Here is a 19,254-nt window from a genome sequence, read left to right as displayed (position 1 = left end):
ACCAGAGACATTGTCCCACACCCAACAAGACCCTCCAGACTGAGCCTTTGCATCCCAGAAACCATGCCTACACCACGCTATCGCAAGAGGGTAGCTAGAGGGACCTGCAATTTAAAAAATTCAACAGTTGAATAAACAGGTTGATTTAATTAATAGGATCTGATTGCATCTAAGGCCAAGTTCAACCTGATAAGCCATACCTGGCCCTTCTAAAGCACATCTAAATACCTGTTCTCCAGTTATAAGTTTGATGGGAGCAGTCACACCCTCACACCATCATGTACACTTAGAATCTGGCCTCCAGGGACAGCAAAAATGTAGGCACCACCCTCTCTCATCCTAACATCTCAGATGATCTAACAGGGAGGGCAGGGGACAGAGGGTGCCTCCCACGTGTACTCACTTTTTACATAGGGCCTGGTCATTTCTGTGGTCTTGGCTTCCACCTGTCCAGTGTAAACACGGATAGCTTCCTTCCCAACCTAGAAAAATGGGACGTGGAATTTTATTCATTATCTCTACCACACATAAGCCCAGGATTAGCTGCTATTCATGCATAAGACACACAATTTAAATGAATTTGTCCTAGGGACTAGGGAAGATATCTATCTAGCTGGCTGATCCACTCAGGAAAGGAAGAAAGTTCATGAGCCTCAGGAATTCCCAGCTCTCCTACATCCCTGAGCTTCCAGCCCCCTCCAACAGGACAGTAGCCCATGGTGTATCCAGGGTTGGTATATGGTGCTATCTTCACAGTACCAGCAAACATGGCCACTCTCCCAATTAAAGTAACTCCCTCTCCACCCTAAGGTGAGCAGTGGGCACCAGAGCTCTCCCATACTATGTGAGCTCAGCTGCATGCAGTCACAAAGAGTAAAGTCCCTCAAATAACCAAGTGCTTGTGCCTCTCCACTATGTAATCTCATGCTACGTCCTAGGTCATATAGTCTAAGAACCTAGAAGACAGGAGACATGCCCACCCTCAGCACAGCCAGGTACACTCAGGTGCCAGACCCTTCATCCCAGGTGATCCTCCATGCCTTTACTCCAGTCACCTCCCACCCCTCAGTCTTTCCTGACATACTCCAGGGAAAGAGAAAGGATATCATGGCCTCCTGATCAGAGCCATGTACCTAAGGCAAAAGGCAAAGTGAAAAACTACATCAATCTTGGGAGAAAAAGGAATTAGAATTAAAAAGCAAGTGAAAGTCAGGTGGTAGTGGTGGCGCACACCTTTAATCCCAGCACTGGGGAGGCAGAGGCAGGTGGATCTCTGTGAGTTCGAGGCCAGCCTGGTCTACTGAGTGACTTCCAGGACAGGCTCCAAATCTACAGAGAAACCCTGTCTCAAAAAAACAAAAACAAAACAAAAAACAAAAAACCTAACTGAATAAAGTGAAAATTTTAGTTCAAGAAAGTAGATTTAATAGGTCAACAAGATGACTCCATGGTAAAAAAGTGCTTGCTACAAAGCCTAATAACCTGGGCTCAATCCTTAGAACCTACATGGTGGAGGGAGAAGAGCAACTCCTGGAGATTTTCCTCTTGATGCACACACACACACACACACACACACACTTAACAAATGCTAAAAATAATTTTTAAAAAAGATACTGGGAACTGGAGAGATGCCTCAGCAGTTAAAAACCCTTGCTGCTCTTGCAGAGGACCCACGCCTAGCTTACAACTACCTGTGAACACCAGCTCCAGGGTATCTGATGCCCTCTTCTGGTCTCTAAGAACACCTGCAAACATGTGGCTGAATCAGAGCCATGTGCACATAAATAAAAATAAAATAACAGGGAGCTGGAGAAATGGCTCAGAGGTTAAGAGCACTGGCTGCTTTTCTGAAGGTCCTGAGTTCAATTCCCAGCAACCATATGGTGGCTCAACAACCACCCAGAATGAGATCTGGTGCCCTCTTCTGGCGTGCAAAGAATACATGCAGGCAGAACAACATAATAATCTTTAAAGGAAATAAAATAAAGGGACTGAAGAGAAGGTGCAGTGCTTAAGAGCATTCACTGCTCTTGAGAGAACCCAGGTTTAGTTCCAGGCACCCAAATGGCAGCTATTATAACATCAGTTCCAAGGGATTCAATAAACCTCTCTGGCCTCCACAGCCCAGGCACAAAGATAATGTACTTACGCACATTCAGGCAGAACACTCATACACAAAATAAAGAAAAATAAAATATTTAAGAAAAAAATCCTGCCGGGAGGTGGTGGCGCACACCTTTAATCCCAGCACTTTGGGAGGCAGAGGCAGGCGGATCTCTGTGAATTCGAGACCAGCCTGGTCTACAAGAGCTAGTTCCAGGACAGGCTCCAAAAACCACAGAGAAACCCTGTCTTGAAAAAAAAAAAAAAAAAAAAAAAAAAAAAAAAAAACAAAACAAACAAAAAAAAATCCTAACTGGGCAGTGGTGGTATGCTCCTTTAATCCCAGCAGTTGGGAGGCAGAGGCAGGTGGAACTCTGTGAGTTCAAGGTCAGCCTGGTCTACAAAACAAGTTCCAGGACAGCCAGGGCTACACAGAGAAACCCTCTCTCAAAAATTAATTAATTAACTAATTAATTAATTAATTAAATTTTAAAGAAACAAAACAAATGGATCTCATGTATTCACTCTCCCCCAGTGAAATGACAGAAAACATGTATGTGATTTAAGTGGAGGTTGGCTATTCTGAGTCTCTCCATAAAGATCTACAGAGTCCAGTTCACCATGTACACCAGGCCAGCCTTGTATTTGCAATAACTGTCCCTCTGCAAGTGCAAGAATCACAGGTATATTGCTATTGCTAGAATTTCAAGCCCTATATTAAAGAGGTATGGAGAGAGTGGACAACCTTGTCGTGTTCCTGATTTTAGTGGAATAGCTTTGAGTTTCTCTCCATTTAATTTGATCAAATCGGAAAGGAAGAAGTTAAACTTTCATTATTTGCAGACGATATGATAGTGTACATAAGCGACCCCAAAAACTCCAGCAAAGAACTCCTTCAGCTGATAAACACCTTTAGTAGCGTTGCAGGATACAAGATCAATTCCAAAAAATCAGTTGCCCTCCTATACACAAAGGATAAGGAAGCAGAGATGGAAATCAGAGAAGCATCACCCTTCACGATAGCCACAAATAGCATAAAATATCTTGGGGTAACCCTAACCAAGGAAGTAAAGGATCTATTTGACAAGAACTTTAAGTCAATGAAGAAAGAAATTGAGGAGGATACCAGAAAATGGAAGGATCTCCCTTGCTCTTGGATAGGGAGGATCAACATAGTAAAAATGGCAATTCTACCAAGGGCAATTTATAGATTCAATGCAATCCCCATCAAAATCCCATCAAAATTCTTCACAGATCTTGAGAGGACAATAATCAACTTTATATGGAGAAACAAAAAACCCAGGATAGCCAAAACAATCTTATATAATAAAGGATCGTCTGGAGGCATTACCATCCCTGACCTCAAACTCTATTACAGAGCCTCAGTATTGAAAACAGTTTGGTATTGGCATAAAAACAGAGAAGTCGACCAATGGAACCGAGTAGAAGACCCTGATTTTAACCCACAAACTTATGAACACCTAATTTTTGATAAAGGAGCTAAAAGTATTCAATGGAAAAAAGAGAGCATCTTCAACAAATGGTGCTGGCAGAACTGGTTGTCAACGTGTAGAAGAATGAAAATAGATCCATATCTATCACCATGCACAAAACTCAAGTCCAAATGGATTAAAGACCTCAATATTAGTCTGAACACACTGAACCTGATAGAAGAAAAAGTTGGAAGTACTCTACAACATATGGGTACAGGAGATCACTTCCTACGTTTATCCCCAGCAGCACAGACATTAAGGGCAACATTGAATAAATGGGACCTCCTGAAACTGAGTAGCTTCTGTAAAGCAAAGGACACTGTCACTAAGACAAAAAGGCAACCCACTGACTGGGAGAAGATCTTCACCAACCCTGCAACAGACAAAGGTCTGATCACCAAAATATATAAAGAACTCAAGAAACTAAACTTTAAAATGCTAATGAACCCAATAAAAAAATGGGGCACTGATCTGAACAGAGAATTCTCAACAGAAGAAATTCAAATGGCCAAAAGACACCTAAGGTCATGCTCAACCTCCTTAGCGATAAGGGAAATGCAAATTAAAACAACTTTGAGATACCATCTTACACCTGTCAGAATGGCTAAAATCAAGAACACCAATGATAGCCTTTGCTGGAGAGGTTGTGGAGAAAGAGGCACACTCATTCATTGCTGGTGGGAATGCAAACTTGTGCAACCACTTTGGAAATCAGTGTGGCGATTTCTCAGGAAATTTGGGATCAACCTACCCCAAGATCCAGTAATACCACTATTGGGAATATACCCAAGAGATGCCACATCAAATGACAAAAGTATCTGTTCAACTATGTTCATAGCAGCATTGTTTGTAATAGCCAAAACCTGGAAACAACCTAGATGCCCTTCAATGGAGGAATGGATGAAGAAAGTGTGGAATATATACATATTAGAGTACTACTCAGCAGTAAAAAACAATGACTTCTCGAATTTTGCGTGCAAATGGATGGAAATAGAAAACACTATCCTGAGTGAGGTATCCCAGACTCAAAAAGAGGAACATGGGATGTACTCACTCATAATCGGTTTCTAGCCATAAAATAAAAGACATTAAGCATATAATGTGTGATCCTATAGAAGCTAAATAAGAAAGTGAACCCAAAGAAAATCATATAGTCATCCGCATGGAGAGGGGGAAGTAGACAAGATTCCAGGGCAAAAACTGGGAACTTGCGGGTGAGGTGGCATGGGGCAGAGGGGAAATGGGATGAGAAATATGAGAAGGGGAGGATGGGAGGAGCTCGGAGGATTGGGATGGTTGGGATATAGGAAGGATGGATACGGGAGCAGCGAAGTATATATCCTATCTAAGGGAGCCATCTTAGGGTTGGCAAGAGACTTGACTCTTGAGGGGTTCGCAGGTGTCCAGGAATATGTCCCCAGCTGGTACCTTGGGCAACTAAGGAGAGGGAACCTGAAATGACCCTATCCTATACTGATGAATATCTTGCATATCACCTTAGAACCTTCATCTGGCGATGGATCGAGGTAGAGACAGAGTCTCAATTTGGAGCAACGGTCTGAGCTCTTAAGGTCCAAATGAGGAGCAGAAGGAGGGAGAACATGAGCAAAAAATCAGGACCACGAGGGATGCACCCACCCACTGTGACAGTGGAACTGATTTATTGGGAGCCCACCAAGGCCAGCTGGTCTGGGACTGAATAAGCATGGGTTGATTCCGGACTCTCTGAGCATGGCAGTCAATGAAGACTGATGAGAAGCCAAGGACAATGGCACTAGGTTTCGATCCTAATACATGAACTGGCTTTGTGGGAGCTTAGCCTGTTTGGACGCTCACCTTTCTGGACGTAGATAGAAGGACCTTGGTCTTCCCGCAGGGCAGGGAATTTGGACTGCTCTTCAGTATCGAGAGGGAGGGGGAATGGAGTGGGGGGAGGAGAAGAGGAGTGGGGATAGGGGGAGGGAAGTGGGGGGAGGGCAATATTTGGGAGGAGGGGAGGGAAATGGGAAATGGGGAGCAGGTGGAAATTTTAATTAAAAAAGAATAAAAATAAATAAATAAGTAAAAAAAAAAAAAAAAAAAAGAATCACAGGCATATACCACCACCTCCAGCCCCAAAGCATTTGTTTTGTTTCTCAAGACAGGGTTTTTCTGTGTAGCCCTGGCTGTCACCACCACTGCCTGGCTCCCAAAAGTATATTTTCTTTTTCTTTTTTTTTTCTTTGCTACTCCACCTGGCTTGTTTATGTTTTTCTTAATTTTTTTATTTTTATTTTTTACGATTTATTTATTATGTACACAGTGTTCTGCCTGCAGACCAGAAGAGGGCACCAGATCTCACTACAGATGGTTGTAAGCCACCATGTGGTTGCTGGAAATTGAACTCAGGACCTCTGGAAGAGCAGTTAACTCAATTCTTAACCTCTGAGTCGTTTCTTCAGCCCTCAAAAGTGTATTTCTAAAAAGTAAAAGAGCACTGGAGAGACAGTTCAGAGGTTAAGAATGCTGGCTATTCTTCCAGAGGACCTGGGTTCAGTTCCTAGCACCCTTATGGTGGCTCACAATGGTAATTCCAGTTCCAGAGGATTCGATACCCTCTGTGGTATCGAATTCGATAGCTTCTGTAGTCACCAGGCACACATGTGGCATCCAGGCATATATGCAGACAACCACTCATACTTACAAAGAATAAAATTAAATTTTTGTTTTGTTTTGGTTTGGTTTTTCAAGACAGGGCTTCTCTGTGTAGCCCTGGCTGTCCTGGTACTCGCTCTGTAGACCAGGCTGACCTTGAACTCACAGAGATCTGCCTGCCTCTGCCTCCCAAGTGCTGGTATTAAAGGAGTGAGCCACCAATGTTCAGCTAAAATTTAAAAATGTTAAAAAAATAAAAAGTAGGGGGCCGGAGAGATGGCTCAGTGGTTAAGAGCATTGCCTGCTCTTCCAAAGGTCCTGAGTTCAATTCCCGGCAACCACATGGTGGCTCACAACCATCTGTAATGAGGTCTGGTGCCCTCTTCTGGCCTGCAGACATACGCACAGACAGAATATTGTATAAATAATAAATAAATAAATAAATATTAAAAAAAATAAAAAGTATATAAGTAAACTAAGAGGCTGGAAAGATGGTCTAAGAGTTGAGAGCTTGCTGCTTTCAGAGGACTCAGAGTGTGGTTCCAAGCACCCATGATAGGGAGCTCACAGCTACCTGGAACTCAGGCTCCAGGGAATCAGATGCTCTAGAGTCAGGACATTTGCACACAAATGAAAATAAAATATACCTAAACGCATACACAGAAGTGAAAATTAAATCTAAGGTCTGAGGGGTAAAAACAAAATAAAATGAACAGACCAGAAACTCCCAGGCACCGGGGAGGATGGAAGGCCGGTGGAGGGCTTTGCCCTGATGACGGCAGCATCAGTACAGCATTGCCACCTTCTTCATGGAAATCATCTAAAAAGAACAAATAAACAGGAAATGAACACACGGGTTCCATCTGAGCCCCAGAAAGGAAAAGGCAGATGACCCCAAGCCACAAGATGGTTAAACAGCATCCGTTATCAGGCAGAGTGTGAGGAAGGTGGGGGCTTAACTGACGTGGACACTCAAGCTCCCCCTTCCCAGTCTGTGCTGAGCCTACAGGGTACAGGCCTCAGGGATAGATGTTCCTCCCTGTGAAAAGCTGCAAGTGCAAATCTCCATCATCCAGAAAAAAAGGCAAAGCTATCCCCTCAAGGGGCGCGAGCACACACACATATGCACAGTAGTAGCCCCTTATTCAAACAATAGCAAACAAAAATCAATAACCACCACAGGCCATCTGTTCCCTAGCCCAGATGAGCTCAGCAGGAAACAACTCAGACAAGGAGCAGGATGGTCTCAGCTTAGTCAGAAGAAAATGGGTTGTTTTATTCTATCATTGCTATGATAAAACACTGACCAAAACCAACTGGAGAGGAAAAGGTCTATTCAGCTTATACTTCCTGATCACAGTCCATCACCGAAGGAGATGAAGACAGGAACTCAAGGCAGGAACTAAAGCAGAAGCCGTGGAGAAACGCTGCTTACTGACCTGCTCAGCTGCTTTCCAGGACCATATACTCAGAGACGGTACAGCTCAAACTGGGCCCTTTCACATCAATCATTATTAAAAGAAAAAAAAAATACCCACAACCTTGCCCACAGACCAATCTGGTAGGGGAATTTCTCAATTGAGGTCCTCTCTTCCCAGATGACTCTAACTTGTATCAAGGTGACAAAACCAAAACAGAACTAACGAGCGCGTGGGGACGTTGGTTTTGTAGATGCAAAGTGCCCAATTCTGCTAAAGCCTGAAAACAGAAAAGGGATGATCTCCAGAGCCCCTAGTGGAAGTACAGCCCCCTACTCCTGGACTTACATCACAACAGACTTTACACAATAAATCTGTCTTACTGCAGCATTAGAAAACTAACTCAACGATAGGAGAGATGGCTCAGCATTAATTAAGAGTTTGGTTCCCACAGTGGGCAGGTCACCTCTGGCTTCCTCAGGCTCTTATGTGTGCACACCCATACATAGACATACACATAGTTAAAAATAATTTTAAAAAGAAAGAGAAATCTAATCCAGGTGATACATGTACAAGAAACTACCCAAGTCCAGGGAAAAAGGCGCCCATCCAAAAGGGAAAGCAGAGACATGTGAAGCATACAGAGGGCAGGAGAGGTGTCTGCTTAAGGCTAGAGTGGGAAGCATAGTAACTCACAGACACAGAGTAGAGTTCTCACAAGCATTTTGCCCCCATAGTAAGTTAGTCTTGGGCTAGCAAGATGGTTCAAAAGATAAAGGCACTTGCTATACAAGTCTGGCGACCTAAGTTCAATAACCAGAACCCATGCTGGAATAGAGAATCAGCTCCCCAGAACTGTCCTCTGACCTCCACAGCACACAGTAACATTCACACGCCAGTTCTCATACACACGCATCATACACACTCACACCCCAATAACAATAAATGAGTTAATCTGCTCTGGTCTCACCTAAGCAGGTGAAAAACTGAAAGAATCAAACTGTCCAAGTAACCTGCTACAATGCTTAAGTCTGAAAATAGGAATGCAAAAATATTCAGAGCCAACAATGTGAAATGATAAGGGTACCTAATCAAATATTACCAGGAAAACAAAGCACAGCTCATGACCAGGCATGATGGCACACACCTTTATGCCAATACTCAGGAGGCAGAGGCAGGCAAATCTCTGCGTTTGAGACCAGCAAAAGCTATGTAGTCACCATGGCAATAACAAACAAAACTGATAGTGAAAATGACGCAGTTAGGGACTAGAGAAATGGCTCAGTGGTTAAGAACACTGGCTGTTCTTCCAGAGGACTTGAATTCAAGTCCCAGCACCCACATAGCCGCTCACAGCTGTCTGTAACTCCAGTTCCAGGAGATCTGCCATCATCACACAGACATGTATGCAGGCAAAACACCAATACATATAGAATAAAGATAAGTAATTTAAAAAAAAAAGAAAGAAAGAAAATGGCACAGTCAGCACAAACCGACCTGAAGATAATACAAAGAAAAGAATTAGTAGACAATGGCATTCAGTTATTATAACTGCATTTCATATAGTCAAGAAACTACAGGAAATAACTGTTCTGAGAAAAAGAGGTCAAAAGTAAAAAGATGGAAAAATTTGAGGATGTAGTTCAGTTGGTAGAGTTCTTGCCTGACATGCACAAACCCTGGGTCTGATCATAAGCCAGGTGTGGTGCACACCCAGCTAAGCAGGAGTTAGACCCAGAAATCAAGAGTTTAGAACCAGCACAGACCATATACTGAGACTCAAGTCATGCCAGGCAGTGGTGGCGCACGCCTTTAATCCCAGCACTTGGGAGGCAGAGGCAGGCAGATCTCTGTGAGTTCGAGACCAGCCTGGTCTACAAGAGCTAGCTCCAGGACAGGCTCCAAAACCACAGAGAAACCCTGTCTCAAAAATCTAATGAATGAATGAATGAATGAATGAATGAATGAATAAATAAATAAATAAATAAAAAAGAGAGACTCAAGTCAGTCTAGTCTATGAGATTGTATCCCAGCACTTGGTAAATGGAGCAGGAGGACCAGGAGCTGAGTCATCCTTAGCTACACAGTGAATTCAAGGCTACTCTAGACTACATGAGACTGTTCTCAAAAAAGGAGGGGAAGCCTTCTCTGTAAGGGGAAAACAGCCCCACACCTTCCTCTGTGCCCCACAGAGCCCTATTTCTCTTCCTACCACCACTTCTGATGCCAGTTACCATTCTAGCTGTGTCCCCGAAGCACAGGTCACCCCATTAGGACAGCCCCGCCACTGAGAGCCTAGACAAGGTCTGTACTACCATACTTCCAGGATGTCATCAACAATCTAGAGACAGACCAGCACTTCCAGCAGAAGATGCAGGCTCCCAACACCACAGACATCCATAGCAAAACAAGCTGAGCAGAGAGCTGCCCTTCGTTAGTCAGCATGTCTGCATCAAGCTGGATGAGCTGGAGTGACAGATGTGGTTACAGTTGCTGCTCAAAGCCAAGATGAGAAGTCTGATATACAGGTGATGCCTCAATTTCCTTAAGGAATGTGAACACCTGAACCCTCAGAACCAGTATCCCTTCCAGGACCTGAAGCTGCTGGTCCTCACACAGCATAATGTAACACATCATGAAGAATTCAAACATTACAAGACACTAGAGAAGTGTGACTCTATTACCTAGAGTCATTGGAAAGAAAGCAACAAGAGGAAGCCAAGAGGAAGCGAGAAGAACAACAGTGACTATACTGGGAGCGAAGGCAATGCCCAAGGCAGCCAAGCCAATCCCAGTTTTCTCTCTGCTTCCTGCTTACAGTTCAGGATGGGAGCCCTCAGTTTCTTAGCTCTGCTACCTGCTGCCTCAGCTCTACCATCATTAATTCTAACACTCGGAACCATAGGCTCAAATAAATGCTTCTTTTTTTTTTTTTTTTTTTTTTTTTTTGGTTTTTCGAGACAGGGTTTCTCTGTAGCTTTGGAGCCTGTCCTGGAACTCCCTTTGTAGACCAGGCTGGCCTCGAACTCACAGAGATCCGCCTGCCTCTGCCTCCCGAGTGCTGGGATTAAAGGCGTGCGCCACCACCGCCCGGCTTTTTTTTTTTTTTTTTGGTTTTTCAAGACAGGGTTTCTCTGTGGTTTTGGAGCCTGTCCTGGAACTAGCTCTGTAGACCAGGCTGGTCTCGAACTCACAGAGATCCACCTGCCTCTGCCTCCCAAGTGCTGGGATTAAAGGCGTGCGCCACCACCGCCCGGCAATAAATGCTTTCTTATAAGTTGTCTTAGTCATGATGCTTTATCATGGCAACAGAAAATATAATAGTAAATTCAAATTGGCCAGAGTTGCTAACACCAAAGCTACTAACATCAGGCTACTAATAAGACCCTGTGTCAAAGGAGAGGAAGAAAAATAGAAGGAAATGAAGGGGGAAGAGAAGAAAGAGGAGAAGGAAGGGGAAGAGGAGGAGGAAGGGAAAGAAGAGGAGGAGGGGGAAGAGGAAGAGAAGAAGGAAGGGGAAGAGGAGGAGGAAGGGAGGAGGAGGAAGGGAGGGGGAGGAGGGGAGGAGGAAAAGAATGGGAGAAGAGGAAGACAAGAAGAAGGGGAAGAGGAGAAAGAGGGGCAAGAGAAGAAGGAAGAAGGGAAAAGGTTGAAGATAAAGAAGAGGAGGAGGGAAAAGAGGAAGAGGAGGATGGGGAAGAGGAGGGGGAAGAGGAAGAGAAGGAGGCAGAAGGGAGGAGGAGGAGTAAGTGGAAGAAGAGGGAAGGCAGAGGAGGAAAAGGAGAAAGAAGTTGGGAAGGAAGGGAAAAAAGAAGAAAAAAAAAAACCTAGCATGAAAATCAACATCACTGGTGAGAAACCATGTCCATGTGTGTGTAAGGTGGAAAAAAAAGAAGGAACTCAGATAGCACCACTTCTGTTCAAGGACATGTTGCTAAGGGGAGATTGAAAGTGGCATAGTGGGCTGGAGAGATGGCTCAGCGGTTAAAGAGCACTGACTGCTCTTCCAGAGGTCCTGAGTTCAATTCCCAGTAACCACATGGTGGCTCACAACCACCTATATTGAGAGCTGGGGCCCTCTTTTGGCCTTCAGGCAGGATACTGTATAAATAAATAAATAAATCTTAAAAAAAAAAAAGAAAAGAAATGAAAGTGGCATAGTACAAGACAAAGAAAAAAAGAAAAACAAAAAGCATTCAGATTAAGAAGTAACTGAATGTGGCTGTGCACTCTGGAAGGGCAAAGGCAGATGGCTTTCTGTGAATCTGGGGCCAGCTTGGTCTACATAGGGAGTTCCAGGCCAGCCAGGGCTATACAGTCAGACCCTGTCTCAAAAAAAAAAAAAAAAAAAAAAAGCCAGGAGGCAGAGGCAGGCAGATCTCTGTGAGTGAGTTCAAGGCCAGTCTGGTCTACAGAGCTAGTTCCAGGACAGCTAGGACTGTTACACAGAGAAACCCCCCTCCCAAAAAAACCAGAAAGAAACAAAAAAAGAAAGAAACCAGCAGCAAAATTGTATTCACAGGTAATATATTTTATACAAAAGAACCTACAGAATCTGCAGTTGGGAGCAGAATCAGATCACTTAAAGAGGTCACAGAATGAACAGGCATTACACAGGTGTCACCCTAGTCCACATACTAACAGTGGTTGGAAAAGACCATTTGCTAGAGAAGAAAACAAAAGACGTGCTTGAAGACACACTAAAACTATCATACATTGCTAAGAGATACACTGTTCAAAACTACTGATACTTCTCAAATAGAACTAGAAGTATATCTCTAATATATTAATTTTCTAATGTTGCTTCTGAGCCCACCTCACAGCCTAGGCATTGGGCTGGTAGCTTTGGTTCTGAGGTAAGTTCTACTATGTCCAAACCAGTACTCTGTCACACCTCTACACTCAGGAATCCCTGAGCTGACCTGGGTATTTCCACAGCCCTTTGATCACAGAGAACACACGGGATCAGCACTAAGTATGAATGTTCAGTATGCCTTCTCCAATGAGCAGAGACAAAGTTTCAATTCTATCTTGGTGAAAGTTTTAATTTCTATCTTGATGTACACAAGTTTAAACACAAACAAAGGCTGTCTCCTGGGGTTGGAGACAGGGCTCAGCAGTTAAGGTCACTTGTGCACTTCCAAAGGACAGAGAGTCAATTCCCAGCACCCACATGGTGGCTCACCCAGTAACTCCAGTTCCTGGAGATTTGATGTCCTTTTTCTGAATGTCACAGGCACCCAGCACCCACATGGTACATACATATGTATGCAGGCAAAATACTCATGCACACAAAAGAAAATAAATCTAAAAATTTTAATTGTTTCCTGCAGTAATAGATCAGAAATTCTCTTGCACAACTCACTTTTTTTTGGTTTTTCGAGACAGGGTTTCTCTGTGGCTTTGGAGCCTGTCCTGGAACTAGCTCTGTAGACCAGGCTGGTCTCGAACTCACAGAGATCCGCCTGCCTCTGCCTCCCAAGTGCTGGGATTAAAGGCGTGCGCCACCACCGCCCGGCTACAACTCATTTTCTTAATGTGCAATGCATAATTTGGAACTATATATAGTGCACAGGAGGCCAAGCCTGATGGTATAGGACTACAATCTCAGCATCTGGGAGGTAGAAACAGGGTTCAAAAGGTCACTCTCAGCTACACAGCAAGTTTGAGGACTATTCACACTGTATGTGACTGTTTCAAGAACAACAATATACATACAAAGGTACAGACTTAGAACTATAGCTCAAGGGTAAAGTGTGTGTCTGGTATACACAAGACCCCCAGCTTGATCCTCAGCAAGGGAAAGAGTTAACAGTAACAACAACAAATAAAGGAAAATAAGCAAAATACTAGTAAAGAACAAAAAAAAGTAAGGCTGAAAAGCAGACAGCGCTTAGTGGTTAAGAGCACTTGCTGCTCTCCCAGAGAGCCCAAGTTCAGCTCTCAGCATCCCATCTGGTAGATCACAACCACATGTAACTCCAGCTCCAGATGATCTAATCCCTTGCATAGGAACCCCTGAAACAAGTACCTTCATACAGATACATATATACATATACACATTAGTAAGAATAAAATAAATCTTTTTTTTTTTTTTTTTTTGGTTTTTCGAGACAGGGTTTCTCTGTGGTTTTGGAGCCTGTCCTGGAACTAGCTCTTGTAAGACCAGGCTGGTCTCGAACTCACAGAGATCCACCTGCCTCTGCCTCCCAGGTGCTGGGATTAAATGCGTGCGCCACCACCGCCCGGCTAAAATAAATCTTAAAAAGAACAAAAAGTATTCAAGACTAAAGCAGAACTTGAATCAAAAAGGACTCATGTCTTCTCTTACTTCAAAGTAAGTCCTTATAAGTGTAACTGAGTGGTGATGGCACACGCCTTTAATCCCAGCACTCGGGATTAACAGCAGAGGCAGGCGGATCTCTGTGAGTTCGAGGCCATCCTAGACTACAGAGTGAATTCCAGGACTGCCAGAGCTGTTACACAGAGAAACTCTGCCTCAAGAAAAGAAAAGGAAAGGAAAGGAAAGGAAAGGAAAGGAAAGGAAAGGAAAGGAAAGGAAAGGAAAGGAAAGAAAAGAAAAGAAAAGAAAAGAAAAGAGTTAAGTGTAAAAATAAAACCACCATAAAACACAGGCAAATATAGTTTTGGAGCTGGAAAAGAATATCTAAAATAGACACACAAAACATATACAGCGTGGTTAGAGAGGCTCCGTGGTTAAGAGCACTTACTGGTCTGGTCTTGTAGAGAACCAGAGTTTATTCTCATATGGTGGCTCACAACCACCTGTAACTTAGTTCCAGCTGATCTGGTGCTCTCTTCTGGCCTCTGCAGGCACCAGAAACATGCCTAGTGCACATACATACAGCCAGACCAACAGACAAGACATACAAATAAAAGAAAAATAAATCCTTAAACAAAACAAAACAAACAAAAAAAAAAAAACAAATCCAGACAGCACTTCATCTAAAAGATTTAAAGTTCAAAGTGAAGCCTGGTAGTACACACCTGTGGTCCAAAGTATTCAGGAGACTGAAGCAAAAGGATCTCTTGAACTCACAAGTTCAAGACCAGTTTGAGCAACAGAGAACTAATTCTCACTTTCTTAATTCTCTTCTCCCCTCATCTCTCCCTTCCTTCCCGCTCTCCCTTCTATAGTACTAAAGATCACACTTAGGACCTTGCACATGCCAGGCAAATGCTACCTGTAAGCTACATTCCCAGCCACACCATCTGTTAAAAGAACAAGAAATAAGCCGGGCGATGGTGGCGCACGCCTTTAATCCCAGCACTTGGGAGGCAGAGGCAGGTGGATCTCTGTGAGTTCAAGACCAGCCTGGTCTACAGAGCTAGTTCCAGGACAGGCTCCAAAACCACAGAGAAACCCTGTCTCAAAAAACCAAAAAAAAAAAAAAAAAAAAAAAAAAAGAACAAGAAATAACAGGACAGAGTGATACAGAGTCAATCTGGGCAACGTAGCAAGACCCTATCTCCAAGAAAACAGAATTTACCAGTGACGAAGGACCTGATCCATGCTAAGAAGGCAAAGTGCACTCCCGGAGTTTCCCGTCACTAGCTGAAGGACTCGGGGCGCTACCATGCAGTACACAGGAGGAGAAACAAGGAGGTCAAATCAAACACTTCCACCAGGATACGAGTTCACAGAGAGCACTTAAGGAACCTGCCCCACAGCTTCAAAGCACTTTTTAATGGACCAGGACCCTGAGAAGATGCACAAGACTCAACATCCTCTTCCCAGCGCTGGGGACTTAACATAAGGGCTGGCATGCCTAGCATGTGTATGAACTTGGGTTTATTCTCCAGCTCAAGGCAAAAAAAAGAGAAAGAGGGAAGGGAGAGGGAAGGAGGGTGAGTCAATCCAATTTTCATTTTACATGCAGAGAAAGAAAAGTCAATTAAATGCCAAATAAACTTTGCTTGTATGTTGTTTGCATCTTCTTGCCCTCAACAAATAAAAGTCCTTCTGATTGGGAGAGGGGGTGAAAGGAAATAAGCTATGCCTTCAACCTCTCAGGATGGCTATAATCAGGGGCCACAGGTGTAGCAAGTAATTACTTGCCTAGTATGCAAAAGGCCCTGAGTTCAGACCTGAGCACTGGAAAAAAAAAACCAAAACCAAAAAAACTAGAATAGACATTTTAAAGGATATTAACTATGTCTGGAGAGATGGCTCGGCTGTCAAAAACACTTACTGCTATTGCAGAAGACCCAAGTTCAGGTCCCAGAACCCACATGACAGCTCATAACCATTTATATCCCCAGTTCTAAGAGATCCCATGGCCTCTTCTGACCTCCCAAGAACCCTGCACATATATGGTGTACATATATATACTCAGGTAACACACATATACATATTAGTAAATAATTAATAAATATTAATATTTAAAAGTAATTATAATTATGATGCATTCCTTTAGCCCCAGTACTTGGGAAGCAAAAGCAGGTGGATGGATTTTGGTGAGTTCAAGGCCTGCCTAGTCTACATAAGGAGTTTCAGGACAGCCAGGGCTATATAATAGACTGCTTCAAAAAAACAAAAATATAAATATTTGCTTTGAAAAAAACACAACAAATCATAGCATGTAACAAGAGGCTAGTCTACCTAATATTAGTGTGAAAAAGAGCTTGTACATTACTAAAACAAACAAGAAAAGGGACAGCCAGGAATCCCCGGAGAAGAGAACCAACAGACATGCAGAGACCGTGCTGACCACCCCATAGGACAAAGTGTATGTCCAGCTGTTTTTCCAAAGCTGAGAGACGGTGTAGCAAAGTGAACAGTTAAGGTCATGGCTCTAGAGCCAGCCAACCTTGCATGTGCTCACTGGATCAGTGAATGATGATGGGAGCACCCGTACGCAAAGGCTCTGACTGGGAATGAAGCCAGGCAGCAGCAAGCTCTGTGCACATCTGACACAGGACAAGGACTGCCTTGGGTGCTAGGTGCTGGTCCCAGTGACAGAGCCTGAGGAGCTCCCATCATTCGCACATGCTCTTACACTGGGACACAGACATTTATGTATGTGGGTATTCGGAGTCAGGCTGGGGCAAATCTGAAAGGCAAAAGCAAAGCAAAACGGATGAGAGATGACGGATAGATAGGATTGGTGGGAGTCCTTTTCTATATAGAAGGCTTTTCTTTCTCTCTCTCTCTCTCTTCTTTCTCTCTCTCTCTCTCTCTCTCTCTCTCTCTCTCTCTCTCTCTCTCTCTCTCTCTCTCTCTCTCTCTCTTTCTAACAGGTGCACACACCCAGTTCACAGCACCTATTTATATGAATGGAGAACCATTATGCACCTGCACATTTAATAAATTCCTGCTGGGCTCCAAAGCAGGGTGGAGGGATGGGGTGGGTCCAGGCACACGCAGTCTCCAAATGCCCTACCTAGGAGGAACTGGGCCAGAGAAGAGTCAGGTTCTAGAGTCACTAGCAAGAACTTGAGAAGGTGTCCCATGGTAATACAGTCAAGAGCGCACTGCTCGCTGTCCACTAAGAATATGCTTTCTCAAATAAGCTACATGGAACTATGGTGCTTGGTTTACATGCCAGCCCCTGAAGCAAGGGGCCCCTCCAGCTCAGGGAAGAAAGCATGTACCCCATGACATTCAGCAGCCAATATTCTCGGAAAACTGGCCAGGTACTTACAAGAGCCACAGGAACCCTGCCTGGTGTTATTTCCCAAAGTGAATCAAGCGGTGTGCCCTGACACAGACAAGAACGTCTGACTCAAAACCACTTGGCTCAATAAAAAGATACCGGGCGACCTGGTGTTGCTGATCAGACAGCAGCAGCAACCCTGCTTTTCACCTGGGCCTCTGTGAGCCCTAACATCTGCTACCCCCCACACAGACAACTTTACTGAACATGCACAGGTCTTACAGGTTCCACCTCTGGTGCCCCTCAACAGTCACCTCTGAGAGAGGGCGATAGGACAAGATAAGACAGTTGCCTGGAAAGCAGTTTCAAGTCAACAAAGTCAGCTCATCCTCAGTCATTCTACTTTGACATCAGAGACCAAGTTCTCTTCTGGGCCACACGTCTTAGCCCTAGGCCTAAAAGGAAAGACTTCTGGCATCTCCTGGGCCTGCAGGTGCAGAGACCGCGCAGCCAACCAAGTCATAAACACATGGACCGACGAACTTTTCCACAACTAGTGATTTGCACAGAATCTCTGTTCTCATGTCTCACCAAGCCTATGTCTGCTGGGGGGTTCTCAATCTAGATGACCAGGGCTACTCAAATCCAACAGAGCAGCTACACCATAACCCATCATCTTGACCCCTGCCCTGCCCCAGTGCCTGCTTCCTGAATTTTCACCATTTAATTAACTGAGTCAAAAATCAGGACCAGGGCCGGGCGGTGGTGGCGCACGCCTTTAATCCCAGCACTTGGGAGGCAGAGGCAGGCGGATCTCTGTGAGTTCGAGACCAGCCTGGTCTACAAGAGCTAGTTCCAGGACAGGCTCCAAAACCACAGAGAAACCCTGTCTCGAAAAACCAAAAAAAAAAAAAAAAAAAAAAAAATCAGGACCAGGACCACGAGCTGTTCATCCGTTTTATCTCCACTTCTATCACCATCCCCTTCCAAAGTGTTTCTCCTGCCTCCAGCCAAGACTAGTTCCTCAAAGCTGGCCTCTGCCTCAGCAGCTGCTCGGCTCACATCCCCAGGGCTCCAGACGCCAGCCTCTATCCCTCTCCAGCCTCTCTTTGTGCTTACTCACTGGACTTGAGTTTATGGCTCCATCCAGTATACCTGCCCTGCGCTCTGTACGGAGTAGAGCAGAGTACTGCTGGGTGGCTGCCCTGACACGGCAGGAAAATCTGAACCCCGGCTCTGGCTCAAGCCCATCTAGCTCTCACCTTATTTGAGTTCTATCCTCCCTACAGCTCTGCTGAGTTGTGTGGCCTTCTCCCTAGGGCCAGCTATCCTCGTGACTCTGGACAAATCACCTTCCTGCTCTAGACCGCCTCCTTTAATCGAAAAGAGAACACAGAAAGACTAGTGGCTGCGGTGCGCACTGGTTTTGCAAGTCTCCGAATGAAGGCTCAGTTTTCTGAACGAGACAGAAATGCAAGTGGCCCAGCTGTGGAGCTCAAAGACATGGACACGTAGCCCCGACACCGGAGAGGACCAAGGTCTCTTGAGCCATCGAGTTCCCGGAAGGGGCTAGAATACGGACCACGCGACCCACCAGAGAAACAGGGACAGGGTCTGGGGTCCACGTGCCGTTGTCGAACGCGGAAGAATTGAATCGCAAGCTCCCAGGTCTCTCCCAGGTGTGACGCGTGAAGCCGGGCCCACAGGGCACACCTGAGAGCTCCCAGGACCTTCTGGCACCGGCCCGCTGACCTTGGGGAGACGCCTCCTGACACAGCTTCCCGTGCTGCTGGCAGAAGGGGAGACCCCATGCTCCCTGGTCCAAGTTCCCCCAAAGGGCGCCTGGCCTCCGCCACCAAAGATGAACCTCAACAATCCGTTTACCTGAGGAGTCGCCGACGCCGCCGCCACAACCAGGGAGCCGCCCTCCGTGCCCTAAGCGGCCCACTGTGGGCGGAGCTACGCGCCAAGCCCGTCCCCGCAGCCGTC

General features: G+C 44.9%; 1 protein-coding gene across 3 annotated transcripts in view; it reads right to left on the bottom strand.

Annotated features, from left to right (window-relative positions):
- Nucleotides 1–19,254, bottom strand: part of Mroh1 (maestro heat like repeat family member 1) — an 80,151-nt gene extending 60,897 nt beyond the window's left edge. For 2 of the 3 annotated variants that reach the window (XM_057791714.1, XM_057791716.1), the window contains exons 1-3: nt 19,150–19,254; nt 6,949–7,050; nt 404–482 (exon numbers count right to left, since the gene is read on the bottom strand). In XM_057791714.1, coding sequence (XP_057647697.1) covers nt 404–425 — 22 coding nt within the window. In that variant the 5' untranslated portion in view covers nt 426–482; nt 6,949–7,050; nt 19,150–19,254. The remainder of the gene's footprint in view (nt 1–403; nt 483–6,948; nt 7,051–19,149) is intronic. The other variant, XM_057791715.1, reaches the window with a different exon arrangement.

This window comes from Chionomys nivalis, chromosome 17 (assembly GCF_950005125.1).
Source record: "Chionomys nivalis chromosome 17, mChiNiv1.1, whole genome shotgun sequence".
Classification (NCBI taxonomy): Eukaryota; Metazoa; Chordata; class Mammalia; order Rodentia; family Cricetidae; genus Chionomys; species Chionomys nivalis.
Note: the sequence above shows the minus strand (reverse complement) of the source record. Positions and strands in the feature narration are given on the sequence as shown.